This window comes from Rhinatrema bivittatum, chromosome 10 (genome assembly GCF_901001135.1).
Source record: "Rhinatrema bivittatum chromosome 10, aRhiBiv1.1, whole genome shotgun sequence".
NCBI lineage: Eukaryota > Metazoa > Chordata > Amphibia > Gymnophiona > Rhinatrematidae > Rhinatrema > Rhinatrema bivittatum.
The window spans coordinates 32,262,324-32,282,750 of record NC_042624.1 but is presented as its reverse complement, the minus strand read 5'-3'; the positions used below and the strand labels follow the sequence as shown (position 1 = coordinate 32,282,750).

Here is a 20,427-nt window from a genome sequence, read left to right as displayed (position 1 = left end):
AGGCAGTGTCAAAGATATCATAGGCAGCGCAGACCTCGTGCTTGCCAGCATCTAGGCCTTTTTGAGCCAGAGCATTGAGTGGATCCTGGAATTGTTCTGGTAAAGATTCAGAGAAATCTTGGATCTTCTTTTATTTATGTATTTATTTAACAGTTTTTTATACCGACCTTCATAGTAAATAACCATATCGGATCGGTTTACATTTAACAATGGTATAACTGAAGTAACAATTCAAGTAAACGAAAGATAACAATGGGCAGGAATAAGTCAAAGTTACAATCAACAGGGAAAGAGAACTTGGAAGCTTGCAACAAGCTGGAAAGAAGATAAGGCAGGAAATAAATATAAAGTGTCACCATGGAGCGTACGGGTTAAAAGCTTAAAAGGTGCTTTAGCCTGGAAGTGTCGGAGTCCAATGTTCGTGAGAATACATGCCAGACCGGGTCAGAGTGAAGGACAACTAGTGATTGTCTGGTGGATCGGCGAAGGCTTGGTGAAAGAGCCAGGTTTTAAGTCTTTTTCTGAAGGTTAAAAGGCATGGCTCCAGTCTGAGATTTGAAGGGATGCTATTCCAGATAGATGGGCCCGCTATCGAAAAAGCTCTGTCTTTGGTCATAGAGAGGCGTGAGGCTTTAGTGGGGGGATATTTCAGAGTGCCTTTGTGAATATCTCTAGTTGGTCTGTTAGAGGAATGGAGTTTGAGTGGGATTTCCAGGTCGAGTTGAAGTTGGTGATGGATGGTTTTGTGAATTATGGTGATTGATTTGTATAGAATTCTGAAGTTCACTGGTAACCAATGTAGGTTCCTGAGGATGGGTGAGATGTGTTCGCCGCGGCTGGTACTGGTCAGCAATCTCACTGCCGCATTTTGTATCATCTGCAGTGGTTTGGTAGTGGATTTGGGGAGGCCTAGGAAGAGGGCACTGCAGTAGTCTATTTTGGCGAACAGAAGCGCTTGGAGGACTGTCCTGAAGTCATGGAAGAATAAGAGTGGTTTAAGACGTTTTAGGATCTGTAGTAGCAGTCTTTAGAGGTAGTATTGACCGTTTTCTTTAGATTTAGACAATTGTCTAGAATTACCCCAAGGTCTCTAACCTGCTTACAGGTAATGAGAGAATTGTGTGGTGATGGAGGGGAGATATTGTTTTCATTTGAGGAGATGTGGAGAAGCTCTGTCTTAGAGGCGTTGAGTACCAGGTTTAAGCTGTTGAGTAGATTAGTGATGGATAGAAGGCATTTATTCCAATGGGTGAGCGCTTTTGAGATGGATTCTGTTATGGGGATTAGGATCTGTACGTCGTCTGCGTACAGATAATGAATAAGGTTGAGGTCTGTTAACAGTTGGCAGAGGGGGAGGAGGTATATGTTAAAGAGGGTTGGAGATAAGGAGGATCCTTGTGGTACACCAAGAGTTGATTTTGTTAGGGGTGACTCTTTATTGTTGATTTTGACTTTAAAAGTCCTATTGCTGAGGAAGGACTTGAACCAGTTGTGGGCAGATCCGGAGATGCCGATATCTGTTAGGCGATCCAGCAATATGGAATGGTTGACGGTGTCAAATGCCGCTGAGATGTCTAACAGGACTAATAGAAAGGAGTGTCCTTTGTCTAACCCCATAATAATATGGTCTGTGAGTGAGATGAGGAGGGTTTCCGTGTTGCGTGATTTTCGGAAACCATATTGTGAAGGGTATAGGATCTTATGGTCTTCTAGGTATTCAGAAAGCTGGGTGTTTACCAGTTTCTCCGTTAGTTTGGCAACAAAAGGGAGGTTTGAGATGGGTCTGAAATTAGCTAGTACATTAGGGTCTAAGTTGTGTTTCTTGAGGAGGGGCTTGAGTGAGGCGGTTTTTAGACTGTCTGGGTAGCTTCCAAGGGTTAGGAGGCTGTTTATGATACTGGTCAGAGGTCCTGAGATCGCGTTTGGGATGAGAAGCAGGAGTCTTGATGGGATGTTATCAGCCGGATGGCTGGATGGTTTCTGATTTTTTAGAAGGGATTCAATCTCTTTGGTAGAGGGATTCAATCTCTTTCTTGAACAGGTCCCTGTTATACTGGGTCATGTATAACTGGTAGGAAGCAATGCGAGAAATGAGCATTGAGCCATGGAAGACACGCCTACCAAAAGCATCCAGAGACCTCTGTTCTTTCCCTGGAGGTATGGAGGAATGAGGTTTAGAGTGTCGTGCCTTTTTCTGGGCTGACTCCACAACCACAGAATGGTGATCCAGCTGTGTTCTTTGAAAGCAGGGGCTGTCTGGACAAGGTGGGTGGCATCTGTCTTTCATATGACAGATGGTACCAAGCCTGGGTGCTCTCAATTTCTTTTCAGCAGGTCAATTAGGATTTCATAAATAGGAATAGACATGATTTCCTTTGGGGCATCAAGAAACTGGAGCACTCTTCTGTCTGAAGCTGAAATGGAATCGTTTCATACATTTCCTTTATGAAATTAATAAAGGAGAGATCCTCTGGAGGAGAGCGTCATCTTTCCTCAGGGGGAGAGGGCTCTGAAGGCAAATAATTAGAATCCTGGGAAGAGTCATCGGTCCAAGGATTGTAAGGTTGATCCCCAGATCCTATAGGATCACCAGAGGGAAGAAAATGGTGTTAATCCTGAAGGATCAGGCCTAGGCATCGATAGTACCGGAGGAGGCCTCGACGGCAGCACCGATGGCGGCACCGACAGCATCGATGGGGTACCGATGGCAGTAAAGGCACCAATGGAACCGGCGACATCGACGGGTGAGTCGGTGGCAAGATTCCAGTTGGCAGTATGGGTATCAGTGCCTGAAGTGCCTTACCAATGGCCTCTTGGATCATCCGATCCAATTCCTCGTGGAAGCCTGGGGCATGTAACCCCAGCTCCGGAGTAGGAGGCAATAGAGGCATAGCCGGAGGGTCCACCGGTAAAAGTGGAGTCGCGGCTCCCTGCACCGATGAAGGTGGGGAATGCTTTGGTGACCCGGTCACAGAGGAGGATGGGGCCTTCTCTGGACGGGATTTCTTTGTGGCTCTGTTGACGCCGATGCCGAGGGCTTGCCTGGATCAGCGGACTGAGCCTTCCAATGCCGGTGTCGACGCTTTTCACGATGTTCTCCTCGGTCCTTTTCCTGAGGCGATGAGAAAGAAGTCGACACCTTTGGAGTAGTCGATGCCGGTCAGGCAGCACCAGTGTCCCGCTGCTGGCGAGAGGTCAATGGCACCGGCTCAGACGAAGTCGAAGCAGTCAATGGAGTCGGGGGTTTTGAATGAAAAAGAAACTCCATCTTCTCTAAGCGGGCCTTACGGCCCTTCGGTGTCATTTGGGCACATTTGGTGCAAGTTAGGGTATCATGGTGGGACCTAAAGCACAATACACACACTCTATGCGGGTCTGTGATGGACATTGTCTGAGGACAATCGGGGCACCGACGAAAACCCAACGCCATGGCTTCGACAAAAATTTAGCTGCGGTGTGGTCGATGGCCGGTAGGCCCTGAAGGGAAAACTCGACAGGAATCGACCACAAACGAGGGTAAAGTCTTACCTTTTGACCGCGGAATATGGATATCGATACGGGGACCCCATGGGGTAGAATTTTTTGAAAATTTTTAAAGAAGTTCCGTGAGGAAAATTCCTGTCAGGAATCTCTAGAGCTACTTAACCTGCGTGGCTACTGCTGTGTGGAAAAAAAGAGACTGAAGGGGGACCACTGCTGGATGCAGGGTTAGTGCCATGCTGGGCATGCCTAGTAGGTGCCAGTCAAAGTTCTAGAAACTTTGACAAAAGTGTTCACTGATTGGGCTCCATCCTGATGATGTCACCCATATGTGAGGACTACCATCCTGCTTGTCCTGTGAGAATGATTACTGCACCCAGGACCTTCTCCCAGGTCATGGTGGTGGTAGCAGCATCTCTGTGCAAGAAGAGCATTCTAGTCCATCCATATCTGGACGATGGTTTGATTCGGGCCAGGAGTGTGGAAGAGAGTCAATTTTCATCTTGCAAAGTGCAAAGTGGAATGCCGAGGAACGGCAGTGGACTATCAATCGATTTGAAATGTGTGCAGTTTGGCTGGCATGCTTACGGTTCGCAGCGTGTCTAGAAAAATCGAGCGGCAAGAATAATGTCAAACAATGTATGACAATTGCCTACATAAATCATCAGGGTAGAACCAGAAGTCAACAGGTGTCAGTGGAGATAGATGAGCTCATGGTGTGGGCACAGCAACATCTTCAAGAGATATCCACCTCTCACACTGCTGAAGAGGACAATGTGTGGCCCAACTTTCTCAGCAGACAGGTCTTAGACCCAGGAGAGTGGGAGCAGGCAGACAAAGACTTTCAGCTCATAATTGCTCAGTGGGGTCGGCCCTATCTGGACTTAATGATCCAACTATGCAAAGATACCACAGTTCTACAGTTGCAGAAGGGATCCAAAAGCAATGTAAATTGATGCTCTTGTCCAGGTGTGGTCAAGGAATGGGATTTTATATGCCTTCCCGCCCTGGCCAATGATCGGCAGGGTAATTCAGTAGATTGTGAATCAGACCAAGACCGTACTTCTAGTGGCTCCGGATTGGGCCCAGAGGCCATGGTATACCAATCTTCAGCGGCTCCTGTGGGCAGTCCTCTCAGACTGCCACTTAGAAAGGATCTGTTGCATCAGGGTCAATACTGCATGACGATCTGGTCCATTTTGTCTTACAGTTTGGCCCTTGAAAGGACTCAGTTGCTGAAGCGTGATTTTTCAGCGGTGATTTGCACATTGCATAACAGGAATTTTTCTACCTCTCTGACTTATATTAGGGACTGGAGAGTGTTCAAGAGTTGGTGTGCGATGCAAGGTTCTCACCCTCTTAAAGTAGAAATTTTATTATTATTGGAGATTTTGCAGAAGATTTGGTTAAAGGCTTGGTCTTAAACACCCTGAAGTACAAGATCACAGCTCTCGCTGGCTATAGGGGGCTGATTAATGGTACACTCTTGTCTTCTCATCCAGATGTGCCCAGGTTCTTGAAAGAAGTCAAACATCTACATCCTCCCTTGCGTCTACCGATGCCCCTTTGGGACCTTAATCTGGTTTTGCATTTTTCGGCGGGTCCTACATTTTGCCTGCTATGTGATCTCTCCTTGTGGTTGCTCACCTTGAAACCATTTTTTCTGGTGGCGATTTATTTAAGAGTTTTTTTTTTTTTTTTTTTAATTTAAAGTTTATTAGAGTTTTTACAAATTATAAAAAATGCAAAAAATCAAGAAATACAATTGCATATACCACAATTCTATGAGGAACTAATTTTACACCATCATTCAATTACTATATGTCAATATTATAGTCCTCAAATTGGGAGGATACTACCAAAAAAGAAAATTAGTAAATCTAACAAAGAAATTGTAATTAATTATTACTTTAGCTGAATCTTTATTTTTATACAACTACATTACTCTCAGCCTGCTTCCTTATCTGCCAAGAATGTTTCCAGATGAGTCGGTTCCTGAAAAATGAATCTGTTCTTCTGATACACAATAAGGCATTTACAGGGGAAACGCAAAAAGTATGTAGCCCCTAAGGACAAAACTCTAGGCTTTAATGCAAGGAATTGCTTCCTCCTGTATTGAGTGGATCTAGAAACATCTGGAAACACTTGGACCTTATAACCACAAAATAAATGTTCCCTATTCCTGAAAAATTTCTGAAGAATATTTATTTTGTCTTTCTCTCTGCAGAAAGTAACTAATAACGTGGTTCTTTGCGGTATATCATCCACTGATGATTCTAGGAAGGAGGTTAAATTAGGGGACACTTGCTGTACACTGTCCATACCTTCCTCTCCTTCCTGCCTTTTAATTCTTGAACTCAAGACATAATATATCTTGGATATAGATTGATCATCAATATTTGATATAGACAAGTTTTCAGTTAAATATTTTTTCAACAATTCAGTGGCGGAGAGAAGCCTAGTCATGGGAAAGTTCAAAAACCTCAGGTTTTTGAGCCTATTCTCATTTTCCAGGTTCTCCACCTGTCTAAGATGTGCTAAACTATCCTTAATAAAGGAAACATTTACAGTCTGTAAAGATGTTATCTGTAGAGAATTTGCCTTTCCCATTTCTTCCACTTGTTTTAATCGATTCTCATATATCTGCAATTCATTTTTCATCTCCACATTTCCTTTATTCGTTTGTTCCATGAAGCCAGTCATTATTTTCTGCAGGTCATTGATTGCTTTCCAAACGTCAATTAGAGTCACTGTCTGGGGGTCTATAGTTGATGTGCTGACACAAATTTGGTCTGCCACATCTACCATTCTCCCCAAATTCTCAGCTCCCTGCATTGAGGGTGCTACATTTACATTATTTATTTCAGCCATCTCCAGTTGAGCTTCAATAGGTACATTCGGCAAAGAAGACTGGGATAGTAGTTGTTGGCCCGGGCTATCTGAGCCCGATGAAAAGGAGATATCCGGAATTATATTGCGGGCTGTTTGACTTACCCGCCTTACGTGCTGATCCATCGGGCCTCTCGCCTCTGTTGGCGCCGGGGATGATGACCAAACTTTGGGCTTCCTCTTCCTACCCATAAGGTAGGAAGCAGTCACAAAACTCTAGGAAAAAAATTTTTCCCCAGGGGCGCGCCCCTTTGGCGCGCGGCTTCGGCAGCGCACCGGCGGCTGCGCGCCGCTCTTATCCTAAATTTATACCAGCGTTCGACCCGGCGCTGATGTCACTTCCGGGGGCGTGGTTTCGACCCGATGCAGGTAGTAACGCACACAGAGTCAGGAAAATGCAGCGATTCGGTCCCCAAAGCCTTTCTCTCTTTCGAGAGTACTCCAGCCAGTAAGTCCTCCAAGTCAGGATATACCGTTCCTGAATTTATACCAGCGTTCGACCCGGCGCTGATGTCACTTCCGGGGGCGTGGTTTCGACCCGATGCAGGTGGTAACGCACACAGAGTCAGGAAAATGCAGCGATTCGGTCCCCAAAGCCCTTCTCTCCCTCGAGAGCACTCCAGCCAGCAAGTCCTCCCAAGAGTTTTTTTTATACCGAAGTATAGCTAGCTGCCTTCACTCCGGTTTACAAGTACAACAACTTCGTACAATTAACAGAATCATATCCAAAAAAAACCTAATTTACATATCAACTTTGTAAACTATTTGTTATATTTGACATCAACTTTTTTAAACAGGATAAATCTGTGCTTAAGCTGTTATGTTAGTGGACCCTTGTTTCGAGGTAGATGGCTACCGTCGAAGGGCGAGGCCTCTTGGACTGTAGAGGCTTGCTAGAAGACTTCACCCTGGAAGCACGCGACCCCCCCAGGTGGAGCCCATAGGGGTCCGGCCGCTGGGACTTAGGCGACTCCTCTGAAGACTGTAGAAGGTCTGGATGCAGGCGCCTCCTGCAGGTCGTGGGTTCCAGACGGCTGGCGCCTCCAGCAGGTCGTGACAATCTGAGAACGGAGTCGAAGAAGAGTCCAAAGCCGGTCCGAGAATCAATATACCAGCGGGGTCAGAGTCCAGTCCAGGGTCAAAGCCGAAGAAGGGTCCAGAGCCGTACCGAGGTCAAGCCAGGAGTACTTGCCAGGTTCTTATGGCCTGGATTGGCCACTGTTGGAAACAGGATGCTGGGCTTGATGGACCCTTGGTCTGACCCAGTATGGCATTTTCTTATGTTCTTATGTTCTTAAGGGTCCAACGCCGTACCAGGATCAAGCCAGGAGAAGACACGTCCACCAGTCCAGAGATCAGAAGCCAAGAATCAATCCACGGAGCAGGGGAAGAAGAGCGGGCCGAAGAACCAAGAACCAAGAGCCAGGAACACACGCAGGCAGGAACCTCAATACCAAGGCAAGGTCTGAGAGGCAGACCTTGCCTTTAAACCCCTGGAAGAGGAAGCAGCATCAGAAGGGAGCCACGACATTTCCTGTTGTGGCCCCTTTAAATCTATTCTTCAGCCACGCGTGCGGCTCTAAGAAGCCAGGAAGGGGGAGGAGTCATCGCAGCCCCGCTGGGCTCCGCGGCTGGCCAGGACAGCGGCCAAGGCCACGAGAAGATCATCGGAGGAGGCTCCCTGCTCCTGCAGGAGCCTCCGGGTTCCCCCAATGTTTCTGGTAAGTTGCTGCTCCCGGCCATGATCCGCCGCGACCGGCGGCCATAACAGTACCCCCTCCTTTAGGCCTCCCTCTAGAAGGCTTGGGCTTATCTGGATGCTCATTGTGAAAGTTCTGGAGGATTGTTTTATCCAGGATGTTCTTTGTCGGTTCCCAGGAATTCTCTTCTGGTCCGAATCCTTCCCAAGACAGCAAGTACTCCCATGTGCGACCTCGTTTACGGACATCAAGTACCTCATGCACCTGATAAATCGTCTCATCTTCTGCCCTAGGCGGTAAGGCTTCAGGAATCTTGCGAGTGGGCCAAGTGAGGACCAACGGCTTCAACAGAGACGTGTGAAAGGAATTGTGGATCCGTAACGTTGCTGGCAGACGAAGTTGATAGGTCACGGGCCCTAGCTGTCGAAGCACTGGAAAGGGCCCGATATAACGGGGAGCCAGTCGCATAGACGGAACCCTCAGATGGATGTGTCGGGTGCTCAGCCATACTTTTTCACCTGGGCGGAACCGAGGACCTGGTTGACGATGTCGATCGGCAAATTTCTTGGCGGAGAGTGCTGCTTTATGCAACATCTGTTGAGTATGAATCCAAAGCCTTTTTAATTGTGCAGCCGTGAGCTGGGCTGCTGGGGACGGAACTGGTAACGGTAAAGGCAATGGTGGTCTGGGTTGACGTCCAAATATGATCTGAAAAGGCGAAGCCCCCGTAGCAGTACAGGCATGAGAATTATGAGAAAATTCAGCCCAAGAAAGAAGAGTCGCCCAATCATCTTGGCGAGAATTGACATATATTCGCAGAAATTGTTTTAAGTTATGATTTGTACGTTCAGCCTGTCCATTGGCTTGTGGGTGAAACGCAGTCGTGAAGTCCAAAGAAATGTGAAATTTTTTACAGAGATTGCGCCAATAACGTGCTGTGAACTGGGGACCACAGTCAGAAACAATGTGCTGTGGCAGGCCATGAAGTCGGAAGATATGTCGCATAAATAATTGAGCCAACTGAGGAGCCAACTGAGGAGGGAGGGTAAGGGAATAAAGTGGGCCATTTTTGAAAACCGGTCCACTACCACCCATATAACAGTATTGCCCTCTGAGGGCGGAAGTTCCACGATGAAATCTGTGGAAATGTGTGTCCACGGTTTGGAGGGTGCTGGTAATGGTTGTAACAGCCCTTGTATTCTCCCTGTAGGAATCTTATGTTGGGCACAGGTTGGACAAGAGGCCACATAAGCTTTTATGTCCTTACACATTCCAGGCCACCAATAGTATTGCTGTAAGAGTGTCTGAGTCCGGGCTCGTCCAGGGTGTCCTGCTAGTTGTGAATCGTGCCCCCAGGCCAATACTTTATTCCGCAATCTTTTGGGAACCACCGTTTTACCAGGTGGAACAGTAAAAGTAGCAGCTAGGGTGATACAGGCCGGATCTATAATATGCTGAATGGGTTCCTCTATGTCCTCTGTTAAAAATGATCGGGACAAGGCGTCAGCTTTGATATTTTTGCTAGCTGGGCGATACCTTAGTTCAAAATGGAAACGTGTAAAAAAGAGTGCCCAACGAGCTTGGCGCAGGTTCAGCCGTTGAGCCTGTTGAAGGTATACCAAATTCTTATGATCCGTGTATACCGTTATACGGTGTTGCGCTCCCTCCAGCCATTGACGCCTCTCCTCAAACGCCAGTTTTATGGCCAGCAATTCCTTGTCCCCGATGGAGTAATTACGTTCCGCTGGAGAAAACTTCTTTGAAAAATAGGAGCAAGGATGGGAGGTCCCCGAAATGTCATTCTGGCTTAAAACAGCTCCTACTCCTTCAGCAGAAGCGTCCACCTCCACAATAAATGGCCGATTAGGGTCGGGATGTCGAAGACATGGTTGTTGTAGGAAGGCGTTCTTAAGGGCCTGGAAAGCCTCTTCAGCCTCAACTGACCAAGCTTTGATGTTAGCTCCCTTACGCGTCAAAGTCGTGAGAGGAGCTGTTACTTTAGAAAAGTTCTGAATAAAACTTCGATAATAATTCGCAAATCCAATGAAGCGTTGAAGCACGCGTAATCCATTAGGCTGGGGCCATTCTTTAATGCATTTCAGCTTGGCGGGATCCATTTGAAACCCCTGTTTCGAAATAATGTACCCCAGGAAGGGTAAAGATTCTCTTTCAAAAATGCATTTCTCAATCTTGGCATACAGTCTGTTCTCTCTTAGACGTTGTAAGACTGGAAGAAAAAATAAGAATATCGTCCAAGTAGACCACTACACAAACGTAAAGTAAATCTCGAAATACTTCATTGATGAAGTGTTGAAACACAGCAGGAGCATTAGTCAGTCCGAATGGCATAACGAGATACTCGTAATGACCATCTCTTGTGTTAAATGCTGTTTTCCATTCGTCACCTTCATGAATCCTGATTAAGTTATAGGCTCCTCTGAGATCCAATTTAGAAAATATCCAGGCTCCTTGTAAACGATCAAAAAGTTCAGCAATTAAGGGTAGTGGGTAGCGGTCCTTTATGGTGATGGCATTGAGTCCGCGGAAATCAATACATGGCCTCAGGGTTCTATCCTTTTTCCCTACAAAGAAGAAACCAGCTCCGGCTGGCGAGGTAGAGCGTCGAATGAACCCTTTTTGTAGATTTTCCTGAATATAGCTGGTCATCACCTGAGTCTCTGAAGCGGATAATGCATAGACCTTCCCTCGGGGAGGCGAGGCTCCTGGGACTAGGTTAATGGCACAGTCAAACTCTCGATGCGGAGGCAAGATATCAGCAGCCTTTTTAGAGAAGACATCTGCAAATTGATTATACTGTGCGGGCAGACCTTCTAGCCGTGCAATGCAGATGTAGCTGTCGGTTGGTATGGATTCCCGTAGACAGGTTTCTTGACAGGTAGATCCCCATTGCAGAAGCTTCAATGTTGTCCAATCAAACTGAGGGTTATGCCGTTGTAACCCAATACCACGGGATGTATGGCTTTCTGGATGACATAAAACGAAATTTGTTCGTAATGTTTGGGGGCGATGTGACACGCCAGAGGAACAGTTTGGTGGGTTATTCTTCCTGGTAGAGGATCTCCATGAATAGAGGATATGATCAACGGCGTAGGACAAAGTTGAAGAGGAATATGGAGTTTCTCCACGATATCTTGAAGGATGAAACTCCCGCCGGCATCGGAGTCTACTAAGGCCATGGTAGAGAATTGGAGGTCCTTCAGTGCCAAAGAGATCCGAAGAGTGAGTGGGGGAGCTGGAGAGGTAATGCCTAGGGTTACTCCCCTGCCGGAGCCTAAGCTTTGAGGTTTCCCGGACGGATCGGGCAACGGGCTATGAGGTGACCCGTTCCTCCACAGTACAGGCAGAGGCCAGCACGACGGCGTCTTTGCCGTTCTTCTGGGGAAAGAGGACCACGCCCCAGTTGCATAGGTTCTTCTATATTTCCTCCGGAAGCCGGAGTAGTTTGAGAGACAGTCTGTACTGGACGAGAGGAGTTCCAGGAGGTGGTTCTTCTGGAGTTAGCTCCTTCACGGGCTCTTTCTTGCAGGAGACGGTCAATCCGAGTTACTAATTCAATAATAGAGTCCAAGGACCTTAGTAGTTCACAAGCTGCCATCTCATCCTTGATCTTCGACAACAGACCCTCCAGGTATATGGAACGCAAACAATTCTCCTCCCAGTGAAGTTCTGAAGCCAGTGTTCTGAACTCAATGGTATAATCTGCGAGAGCTCGGTTCCCTTGTCGAAGTTGCAAAAGTTTAGAACCGGCTACTACCTGCTTCCCAGTGTCATCGAAAACTGCGAGGAAAAGTTCCAAAAACTTTTGAAGATCTTGTAGAATTGGGTCTGATCGTCGCCAATAGGGAGAAGCCCATGCCAGGGCCTTCCCCTCCAAGAGTGACAGGATGTAGGTAGTCTTGCTGAGGTCATCTGGGAACAAAGAGGCTTGGAGTTGAAAATGCATGCTGCACTGGTCGATGAATCCTTGACACAACTGAGGATCCCCTGCATAGCATGGAGGTATGGGTAGTGGAATTGTAGTTCGAGGGGGTTTGACATCAACGCGGGCACGGCAGCAGAGGCAGCTTGAGCCGCTGCCATGGAGTCCAGGCGTGCATTAAGTCGTTCTAGGGATGAAGCCATGGATTCTAGAATACGTTGTTGTTCCATGACCTTCTGGGCCAGTCCTGGAATGGCTTGCCGAGCTGAGGCCTCTGCCGGGTCCATGGCCTTGGTATTCTGTTATGTTAGTGGACCCTTGTTTCGAGGTAGATGGCTACCGTCGAAGGGCGAGGCCTCTTGGACTGTAGAGGCTTGCTAGAAGACTTCACCCTGGAAGCACGCGACCCCCCCAGGTGGAGCCCATAGGGGTCTGGCCGCTGGGACTTAGGCGACTCCTCTGAAGACTGTAGAAGGTCTGGATGCAGGCGCCTCCTGCAGGTCATGGGTTCCAGACGGCTGGCGCCTCCAGCAGGTCGTGACAGTCTGAGAACGGAGTCGAAGAAGAGTCCAAAGCCGGTCCGAGAATCAATATACCAGCGGGGTCCGAGTCCAGTCCAGGGTCAAAGCCGAAGAAGGGTCCAGAGCCGTACCGGGGTCAAGCTGGGAGAAGGGTCCAACGCCGTACCAGGATCAAGCCAGGAGAAAGGTCCAACGCCGTACCAGGATCAAGCCAGGAGAAGACATATCCACCAGTCCAGAGGTCAGAAGCCAAGAATCAATCCACGGAGCGGGGGAAGAAGAGCGGGACGAAGAACCAAGAACCAAGAGCCAGGAACACATGCAGGCAGGAACCTCAATACCAAGGCAAGGTCTATTCTTCAGCCGCGTGCACGGCTCTAAGAAGCCAGGAAGGGGGAGGAGTCATCGCAGCCCCACTGGGCTCCGCGGCTGGCCAGGACAGTGGCCAAGGCCGCGAGAAGATCGTCGGAGGAGGCTCCCTGCTCTTGCAGGAGCCTCCGGGTTCCCCTGATGTCTCTGGTGAGTTGCTGTCATGGCCGCGATCATGGCCGCGATCCGCCGCAGCCGACGGCCATGACAGTCGGCCCCGGTCGCGGCTATGACTATGGGGTGGACGGGCAGGGAAATGATCAGTAATATTATCCGAAACAATCCAAAAACGTAAGGACATTCTATGTAATAGTCTTAGTGGTTAAACTGTGATCTATTCGTCATAGCAGATCTCTGAGCTACAGGCTCTTTCTTGCCGTGAGCCATTTCTACGGATAACTCCAGGGGCGATACAGCTTAGGACTATTATTGAAAGTGGTTTTGGAGTTTCATTTGAATCAGTCTATTTCCCTGCCCATTCTGGACAGGGAAAGAGATGAGTAGGATTATCAGTTGTTACATGCCTTGGATGTTAAGTGGCATCTGGTGTGGTTCTTCAAGGTTACTCACTCTTTAAGGAAGACTGATCCACTGTTTGTGCTCTAAGGTGGAGTTAAACAAGGGGAACCAGAGTCACAGGCAACAGTAGCCCATTGGGTTAAAGAGGTCATCACTGCTGCCTATGTGGATGTAGATGTGCAGTTACCTAGTCAGTTCAGAGCGCATTCCACTAGAGCTCAGGCAGTCTCATATGTGGAGATTCAGTTGTTGTCTCCTGTCGAGATTTGCCGGGCAGCGACATGGTCCTCCTAACATATTATTTCCCAAGCATTACTGCTTGGACATTAAGGCTCAAGAGGACATGGCTTTTGCGCAGCCTCCCACACTTTTCAGGAGTAGCTTTGGTACATCCCACTGGTGTGGATTGGCCAGCCTGAGTGCAGAAGTAGGTGAAATTACAACTTAGGTGATAATTTCCTTTCCTCTAAGGAAGACCGACCAATCCACAACCCACCTCGGGCTGCCTAATTGGTTTTAGTTCGTCCTTTATTTGTGGATGATGCAGTGTGTAATTTCTTTTGCTTCTTTTGAGGGGCTGGTAAGTGAAATAACCAGCCCCTAAGTTCAGTTGATGTCAACTGATCTTAGGGGCTGGTTATTAACAACCACTCCTCTGCTTCCAGTTGACTGGAAGCAGAGGAGTGGTTGTTAATAATCTTGTTCAAGTATAATCAGTTTGTCCACAGTTTGGCTTTTCTAGAGATACTAGTAGGCTGATGTCAGGGCAGGGCTATTTGTTAGCGAGGTCAGCAAGTCAGCTTTACTCCGTCTCCATCTGCTGGTAGGAGTGCATAACTCCTTGGTGTGGCGTGGCCTGCCTTACTTAGAGGAAAGGAAATTATCAGGTACGTGGTAATTTCACCTTTTATTCACAATTTAGTACTCTCCTTTCTAAGGGGTGAATTTTCATTATGGTACGCATGTAAATAAAAGCATGTATGCACATATGTCAAGCATGCACACAAAATTTTAATTTTCAGAACTGCTCATATATGTGTGTAGATATATGCGTGAAAACAAAGGAAGGTCTAGGGGCCAACACGTGCATGCTAAGTTGCTATTTTATAAGAGACTTACACACGTACATTTGCCAACCTACTCAAATAATTTTGCATCTGCTAATTATCTGGCATACGTGATATTAAACATGATTATTGTGTAGTACTGACTGGGTGGGAGGTCCAGGTGAACTGGGGGGGGGGGGGTTCGGGCTAAAGAATTAGGAAGGTCTCAGTGACCTGGGTAAACTGGTGGACTAAACTGGTAAACTGGTTAATTTAATTTATACGCAAGTGTTTTAAAATTGGCCTATTTACACATGACTTGCTTGTGTAAGTCCCATTTTACTTTCATATGTAAAATACATGTAAGTATATTTTTAAAATAGATAGGAAAAGTACGCATGTTCAATGCACTTATAAACGTGATTTCAATGCATTGTATTTGCGCATATGTTGTGCGATAAAAATATGCATATTTTATAATATATGCGTATGTGACAGGCGTGGGCTATAAAATATTATATGTGTGTATATGCCGCTGCACATAATTGTTTGAAAGTTATCCTCTAAGTGTATATCCTGCTATACTATTAGCAGTCTGCATCCTTTGGAAATCTCTTCAGTCTACTGAGGTCATCATAGTGAGATGCTGCTTTTACATCTTTAAATCTGGCAGTCATACATATCAAGTAAGAAAAATTCTTCTGAAGGAACATTTTCAGTCTTGGTGATGCCTGTTGTAGAAATGTGCTTCTGGTGTATGTTTCTAGAAGCCTGATCCATCAAAAGGTTTTCTCCCATTCTGTGCCAAAGGTAAAAAGCCTTTGATGCATCAGACCTTTAATTGATTTTAAAAAATCAATTAGATCTGTTTGTTCACTTCCTTCCATCTGCCATTGTATGTGCTGAATCTGAGAACTTTAGCACCCAAAATTGCCCTCAACTACAGATTACTGTTTCCATAGCTATTAGAGTAAATGGATTTGTCTTGTTTTCTGAACTCATGATCTAAAGGCAGATTTCAGTCTTTCCAAGCAGAAAAGAGATCTTTTGCAATAAGCAAGTCCATTGCACTTTCCAGGAAAAGAAGCACTTTTGGGAAAGCCAGCACTTTTTTGGAGAAAGAGAAAGAGCAGGGGATAAAGAGAGGGAAGCTTCAGCTAAAAGAGCATTTCTCCTCCACGTCACTAGCTCACTTCCAATGCAATTAAGCGTGTGGCCTACATGGTGGATAACGGCATCAGAGAAAACACTAACCCACTTCTCACTAACCAGTGCTTTACTTGGCAGTAACAGCAGAAAAGCAGCAGACTGAATGGGCATGGATGGTGAGCCACTTCAGCAACACTAGAGTTAATTGTTCCAGGGTAAAGCTGAGGCACAAGGACAGAATAATGCGGGGAAGCTCACATTGCAACTGGCTGCTTTTATGCGCTTGTTCTCCAAAGAAAGGATTTCAGATTCCAATGTTGTCAAGCTTCAATGAATTGAAAGGGAAGTTCCTGAAAAAAATATAAGAAAGCCCATGCATTTCTGGAAACTGCCAAATTCTGAATAGTGCTGGATGCTAATGTTGCATCCATTATCAACAATATGCCACCAATTATTCCATCTTGGATATTATCTGGCATAAAGCACTTGCCTTCTAAGTCATTTATCTGAAAAAGTAAAAAACGTGGAGATTTAAAAGACCTGCCTCCTACTCAAAGAAATATCTGATGCTGTCACAAGGAGGTGAATGATGCGAGAACAGGAAATGATATTTCTCCTAGCCTCCTCTATGCAAACTGATTGGTGAGACTAGAAGTGAGGCTGCGGTTAATGACTTAACAGGGCTGCAGCAAAAAGCCAGTTGTCCACGGTGTATCCCCCACCCTCCCGACAGCAACCCAGTCACAGGCCACAGGCTGAGTAACCAATCCTAAGCTTGGGAAGCAAACCTGGTTTATTGGTGGCTCAAGCTCTAACTGAGGGAGGGGGGCTGGGGGAGGACGAGGACTGCATCCACTAACTAAAGCTCAGTTCTTACCATCGCCTGTTTGGAAAATATGGACCATTTGAAATATCACAGAGTACAGACATTTCCCTCTCTCACTCACAGCAACATCTGATTTATGCCCAACATAGAAAAATATGCTTTTGTAAAGTCATCTTATCAAGTGCACGAGTATGTCTCTCTAATATGATTGATTTTTTCATCTGATTAGAATTCACTTTTTAACCTTGGTCTATACACAAAGGTTAATGAAGCCAAGCACTGCTTATCCACACATGACCTCACTGAGCGATCAGTAATTATCTGATAATGGCATTAACATGAAGAACCAGAGCTTAGCTTTCTAAAGTCATTGCCACTGCAACGCCACTAGAATATGGCCACTGAAAGTCTTACAAAGCAATAGTAGGCAGCATGCCAAAAATGATCAGCACTGGCAAGAGGCAGTGCAAGAAATGTTTACTGTAATCAGCAAATGTGAACAAGGTCACAAAAAGAGCAGTTTACAAAAATGCATAATGTAAGAATTAAACAATTTCAGGAAGAACAATTACAACATATATGCAAAAGCAGAAATTCAACTATCCATAAAGAAAAAGTCATTTACCCCATGAACTCCCCTCTACATGATGACCTCTCCTATCCGACTGCTTCTACAGTACAGGCAGAAGACATTCAATATCCATTTGAAAATGAAAGGTAATATTGCTAAAGGAAAAACAGAGGCATCACACAGGAAGTCTCTGTACAGAGACATTCTCAGAATTAGAATGCTTAACAAGACATGTCTTACCAGATGGGGTCTGCATTTACAGCTTCATCGTACCATAAAATGTATAAACAAAAGCACCCAACCAACAAGGCATGGAAAGTAGACACTATCCTGAAAAACAAGAAAGTTAATGCCAGATGCAATTTATTCTAACCAATTCATTTATCCCATTTTGTGTGCTTCACCCAGTCTTCAAATAAATTCAAAGCTCTGCAATAAAATTTCTATTTAATAAATTTTATCCCTCATGCATTTAATAAGATCGCTTATGGGATAATTTTACACAATATGGAGGGTAATTCATGTGACAGCAAAATTATTTGGAAAGGACAAATATACTGTACACATAGCACAAAGGTTTTTACTGAAATTATTCTGTTAATGTGCTAAATATGCAGTGTTTTATCTTTGTACATGCCAAATTTATCTATAAAATATCAATATAAACAAGTTTTCAATTATAACCATTAAACAAAATCAATAGCTATTTTAGAAAACAGCCTCTGAAGGTGATGTTATCATGTAGTTTGTTATAGCCTCAGTTTGTATGAAAAAGTCTGAGAGACTCAATGAAAAAAAATCTCAATAAAAAATGAAGTATTCATAGCAATTTAGGTCACAATTAGGAGTGATAGAATAAGGATCGGATCTATTCACCCTCTCCCCATGCCTCTCCTTTCCACCAATCTGTGCCCCCTTCCTCCTCATTGAGGGGTGGTGAGGTGGAGGGCCTCAAGTGAGTATGAGGGATTTCAGTTATACATAGAGAGAGGTAGGTAACCAGTGGAGACTCAAGAAACAGTGTGACAGCATCAAAGTGCCATGGCTGAAAAATAATTTTTGGGCACAGAGTCATTAAAAAAAAAAAGGATATAAAATGCCATATTGGATCAGACCAAAGGTCCATTAAGCCCAGCATGGGGCCAATGTAGACCACAAGTACCCAGTAAGATCTCAAAGAACAGATCCAAACCTCCTTGCTGCTAACAAAGGATAAGCAGTGACTTTTCCTCCAGAAACTTGTCTAAACCCTTTCTAAATCCAACTATGCAAACTGCTTTCATCACATTCTCTGTCAACAAATTCCAACGTTTAATTGTGCTCTGAGTGAAAAAATACTTTCTCCAGGTTGTTTTAAATGTGCTACCTATTAGCTTCATGGCATATCTCCTAGTCCTACTAATATTTAAAATGGTAAATAACTGTTCCCTGTTTACCCATTCCACCCCACTCAAGATTTTATAGGTCTCAATCATATCTCTTCTCATTCCATCTCTCCTTTATCATTTTGGTTATCCTTCTCTATATGTTTTCTAGTTCCACTATATTCAATACTTAGCATTCTATTTGATTTTTTGACCACTGCCAACCACAATGATTCCAGGATCTAATATGGGACCCAGCATAGTATACCTATAATTTATTCTTCCCTATATGCATCACTTTACACTGGTTTACATTACATTTCATCTGCCATTTAGATGCCCAATCTCCCAGCCTCGCAAGGTCCTCCCTGCAATTCCTCACAATCAGCTTGTGATCTGACAACTTTGAATAATATTTTGTCTCATCTGCGAATTTGATCACCTCACTCATCACTCCCTTTTCCAGATCATTTAAAAATATATTAAATAGCACTACTCCCAGTACAGATCCCTGGGGCACGCTACTATTTACCTTTCCCAATCAAGAGAAATGACCATTCGTTCCTACTCTGTTCCTTATCCTTTAGCTAGTTAACAATTCACAGTAGGATGTTGCCTTTTTAATTTCCTGATTTGTCTCTCATGAGGGGCTTTTTGTGCAATGGCTTCTAAAAATCCAGATACACCAGATCAACTGACTTGCCACTGTCCACATTTATTAACCCTTTACTAAATCCATCTTGTCCCATTAGTCTATATCTATGCAGATGGTCAGAATTTTGTTCTTTAGAATAGCTTCTTCCATTTTGCCCGACACCAACATCAGGCTCAGCCAGTCTATAGTTTCCTGGGTCACTCTGAAGCCCTTTATAAAAAAAAAAAAAAAAAAAAGACATTACATCCCATACTAACTGACAAGCAAAGGAGGTGGGAGAGTGGCGCAGGCTGTGGTAATCAGAGAGGTAAGATCAGCGCATGGAAGATTGGGGGTGGGGAGCAAAAACATTTCGGCATTTGGGTTCCTGGACTTTTTCTACTGTTGGCAATAAGAAGCTCTGGAAACATATTTGCTGTTAAAGCTTTCGTGCGTCACAGGGACTTCTCACTGTGCAACATAGCAGGACAATTATTGAAGCTGCAAACTATGCGGATGGTTTTAATGCGCATGCGCTTTACGCATTTGCAAAAGAGAAACCACCCACTAAAAATATCTGTACACTCCATACCGGCTGTTAGTGTGAGCGGGCAGAGGAAAGGGAATATGGAAAAGAAGGCAAAAACACCAAGCAGGCTTTTGGAGACTGAATGTACTCGCCCTGGTTTTCCTCTTCCCGACCTACACCATGTCCAAAGAAATGCCTCTTTTTTTCCCCCCACATCTGAGGGGGGCAGTTTTCAGTCAGGCCATTTTATCAGGGTAAATAATTCAGAAAATTGCCCTCATAATAAACACATAGGGGCGGATTTTCAGAGCCCTGCTCGCCTAAATCCGCCCAAAACCGGGCGGATTTAGGTGAGCAGGGCCCTGCGCGCCGGTGAGCCTATTTTACATAGGCCTACCGGCGCGCGCAGAGCCCCGGGACTCGCGTAAGTCCCGGGGTTCTCCGAGGGGGGCGTGTCGGGGGCGGGCCCGGTCGTCGCGGCGTTTCGGGGGCGTGTCGGCAGCATTTTGGGGGCGGGTACGGGGGCGTGGCTACGGCCCGGGGCGGTCCGGGGGCGTGGCCGCGCCCTCCGTACCCGCCCCCAGGTCGCGGCCCGGCGCGCAGGAGGCCCGCTGGCGCGCGGGGATTTACTTCTCCCTCCGGGAGGCGTAAATCCCCGGAGAAAGGTAAGGGGGGGTGTAGACAGGGCCGGGCGGGTGGGTTAGATAGAGGAAGGGAGGGGAAGATGAGGGGAGGGCGTTAGAGGATTCCCTCCAAGGCCGCTCCGATTTCGGAGCGGCCTTGGAGGGAATGGGGGTAGGCAGCGCGGCTCGGCACGCGCCGGCTATACAGAATTCATAGCCTTGCGCGCGCCGATCCAGGATTTTAGTGGATACGCGCGGCTCCGTGCG

At 46.0% G+C, this 20,427-nt stretch overlaps 1 protein-coding gene across 3 annotated transcripts in view; it reads right to left on the bottom strand.

The window, feature by feature from the left end:
• TLCD4 (TLC domain containing 4) overlaps positions 1-20,427 on the bottom strand; it is a 168,095-nt gene that overhangs the window by 117,535 nt on the left and 30,133 nt on the right. For all 3 annotated transcript variants that reach the window (XM_029617598.1, XM_029617600.1, XM_029617599.1), the window contains one exon: positions 17,251-17,340. In XM_029617598.1, coding sequence (XP_029473458.1) covers positions 17,251-17,340 — 90 coding nt within the window. The remainder of the gene's footprint in view (positions 1-17,250; positions 17,341-20,427) is intronic.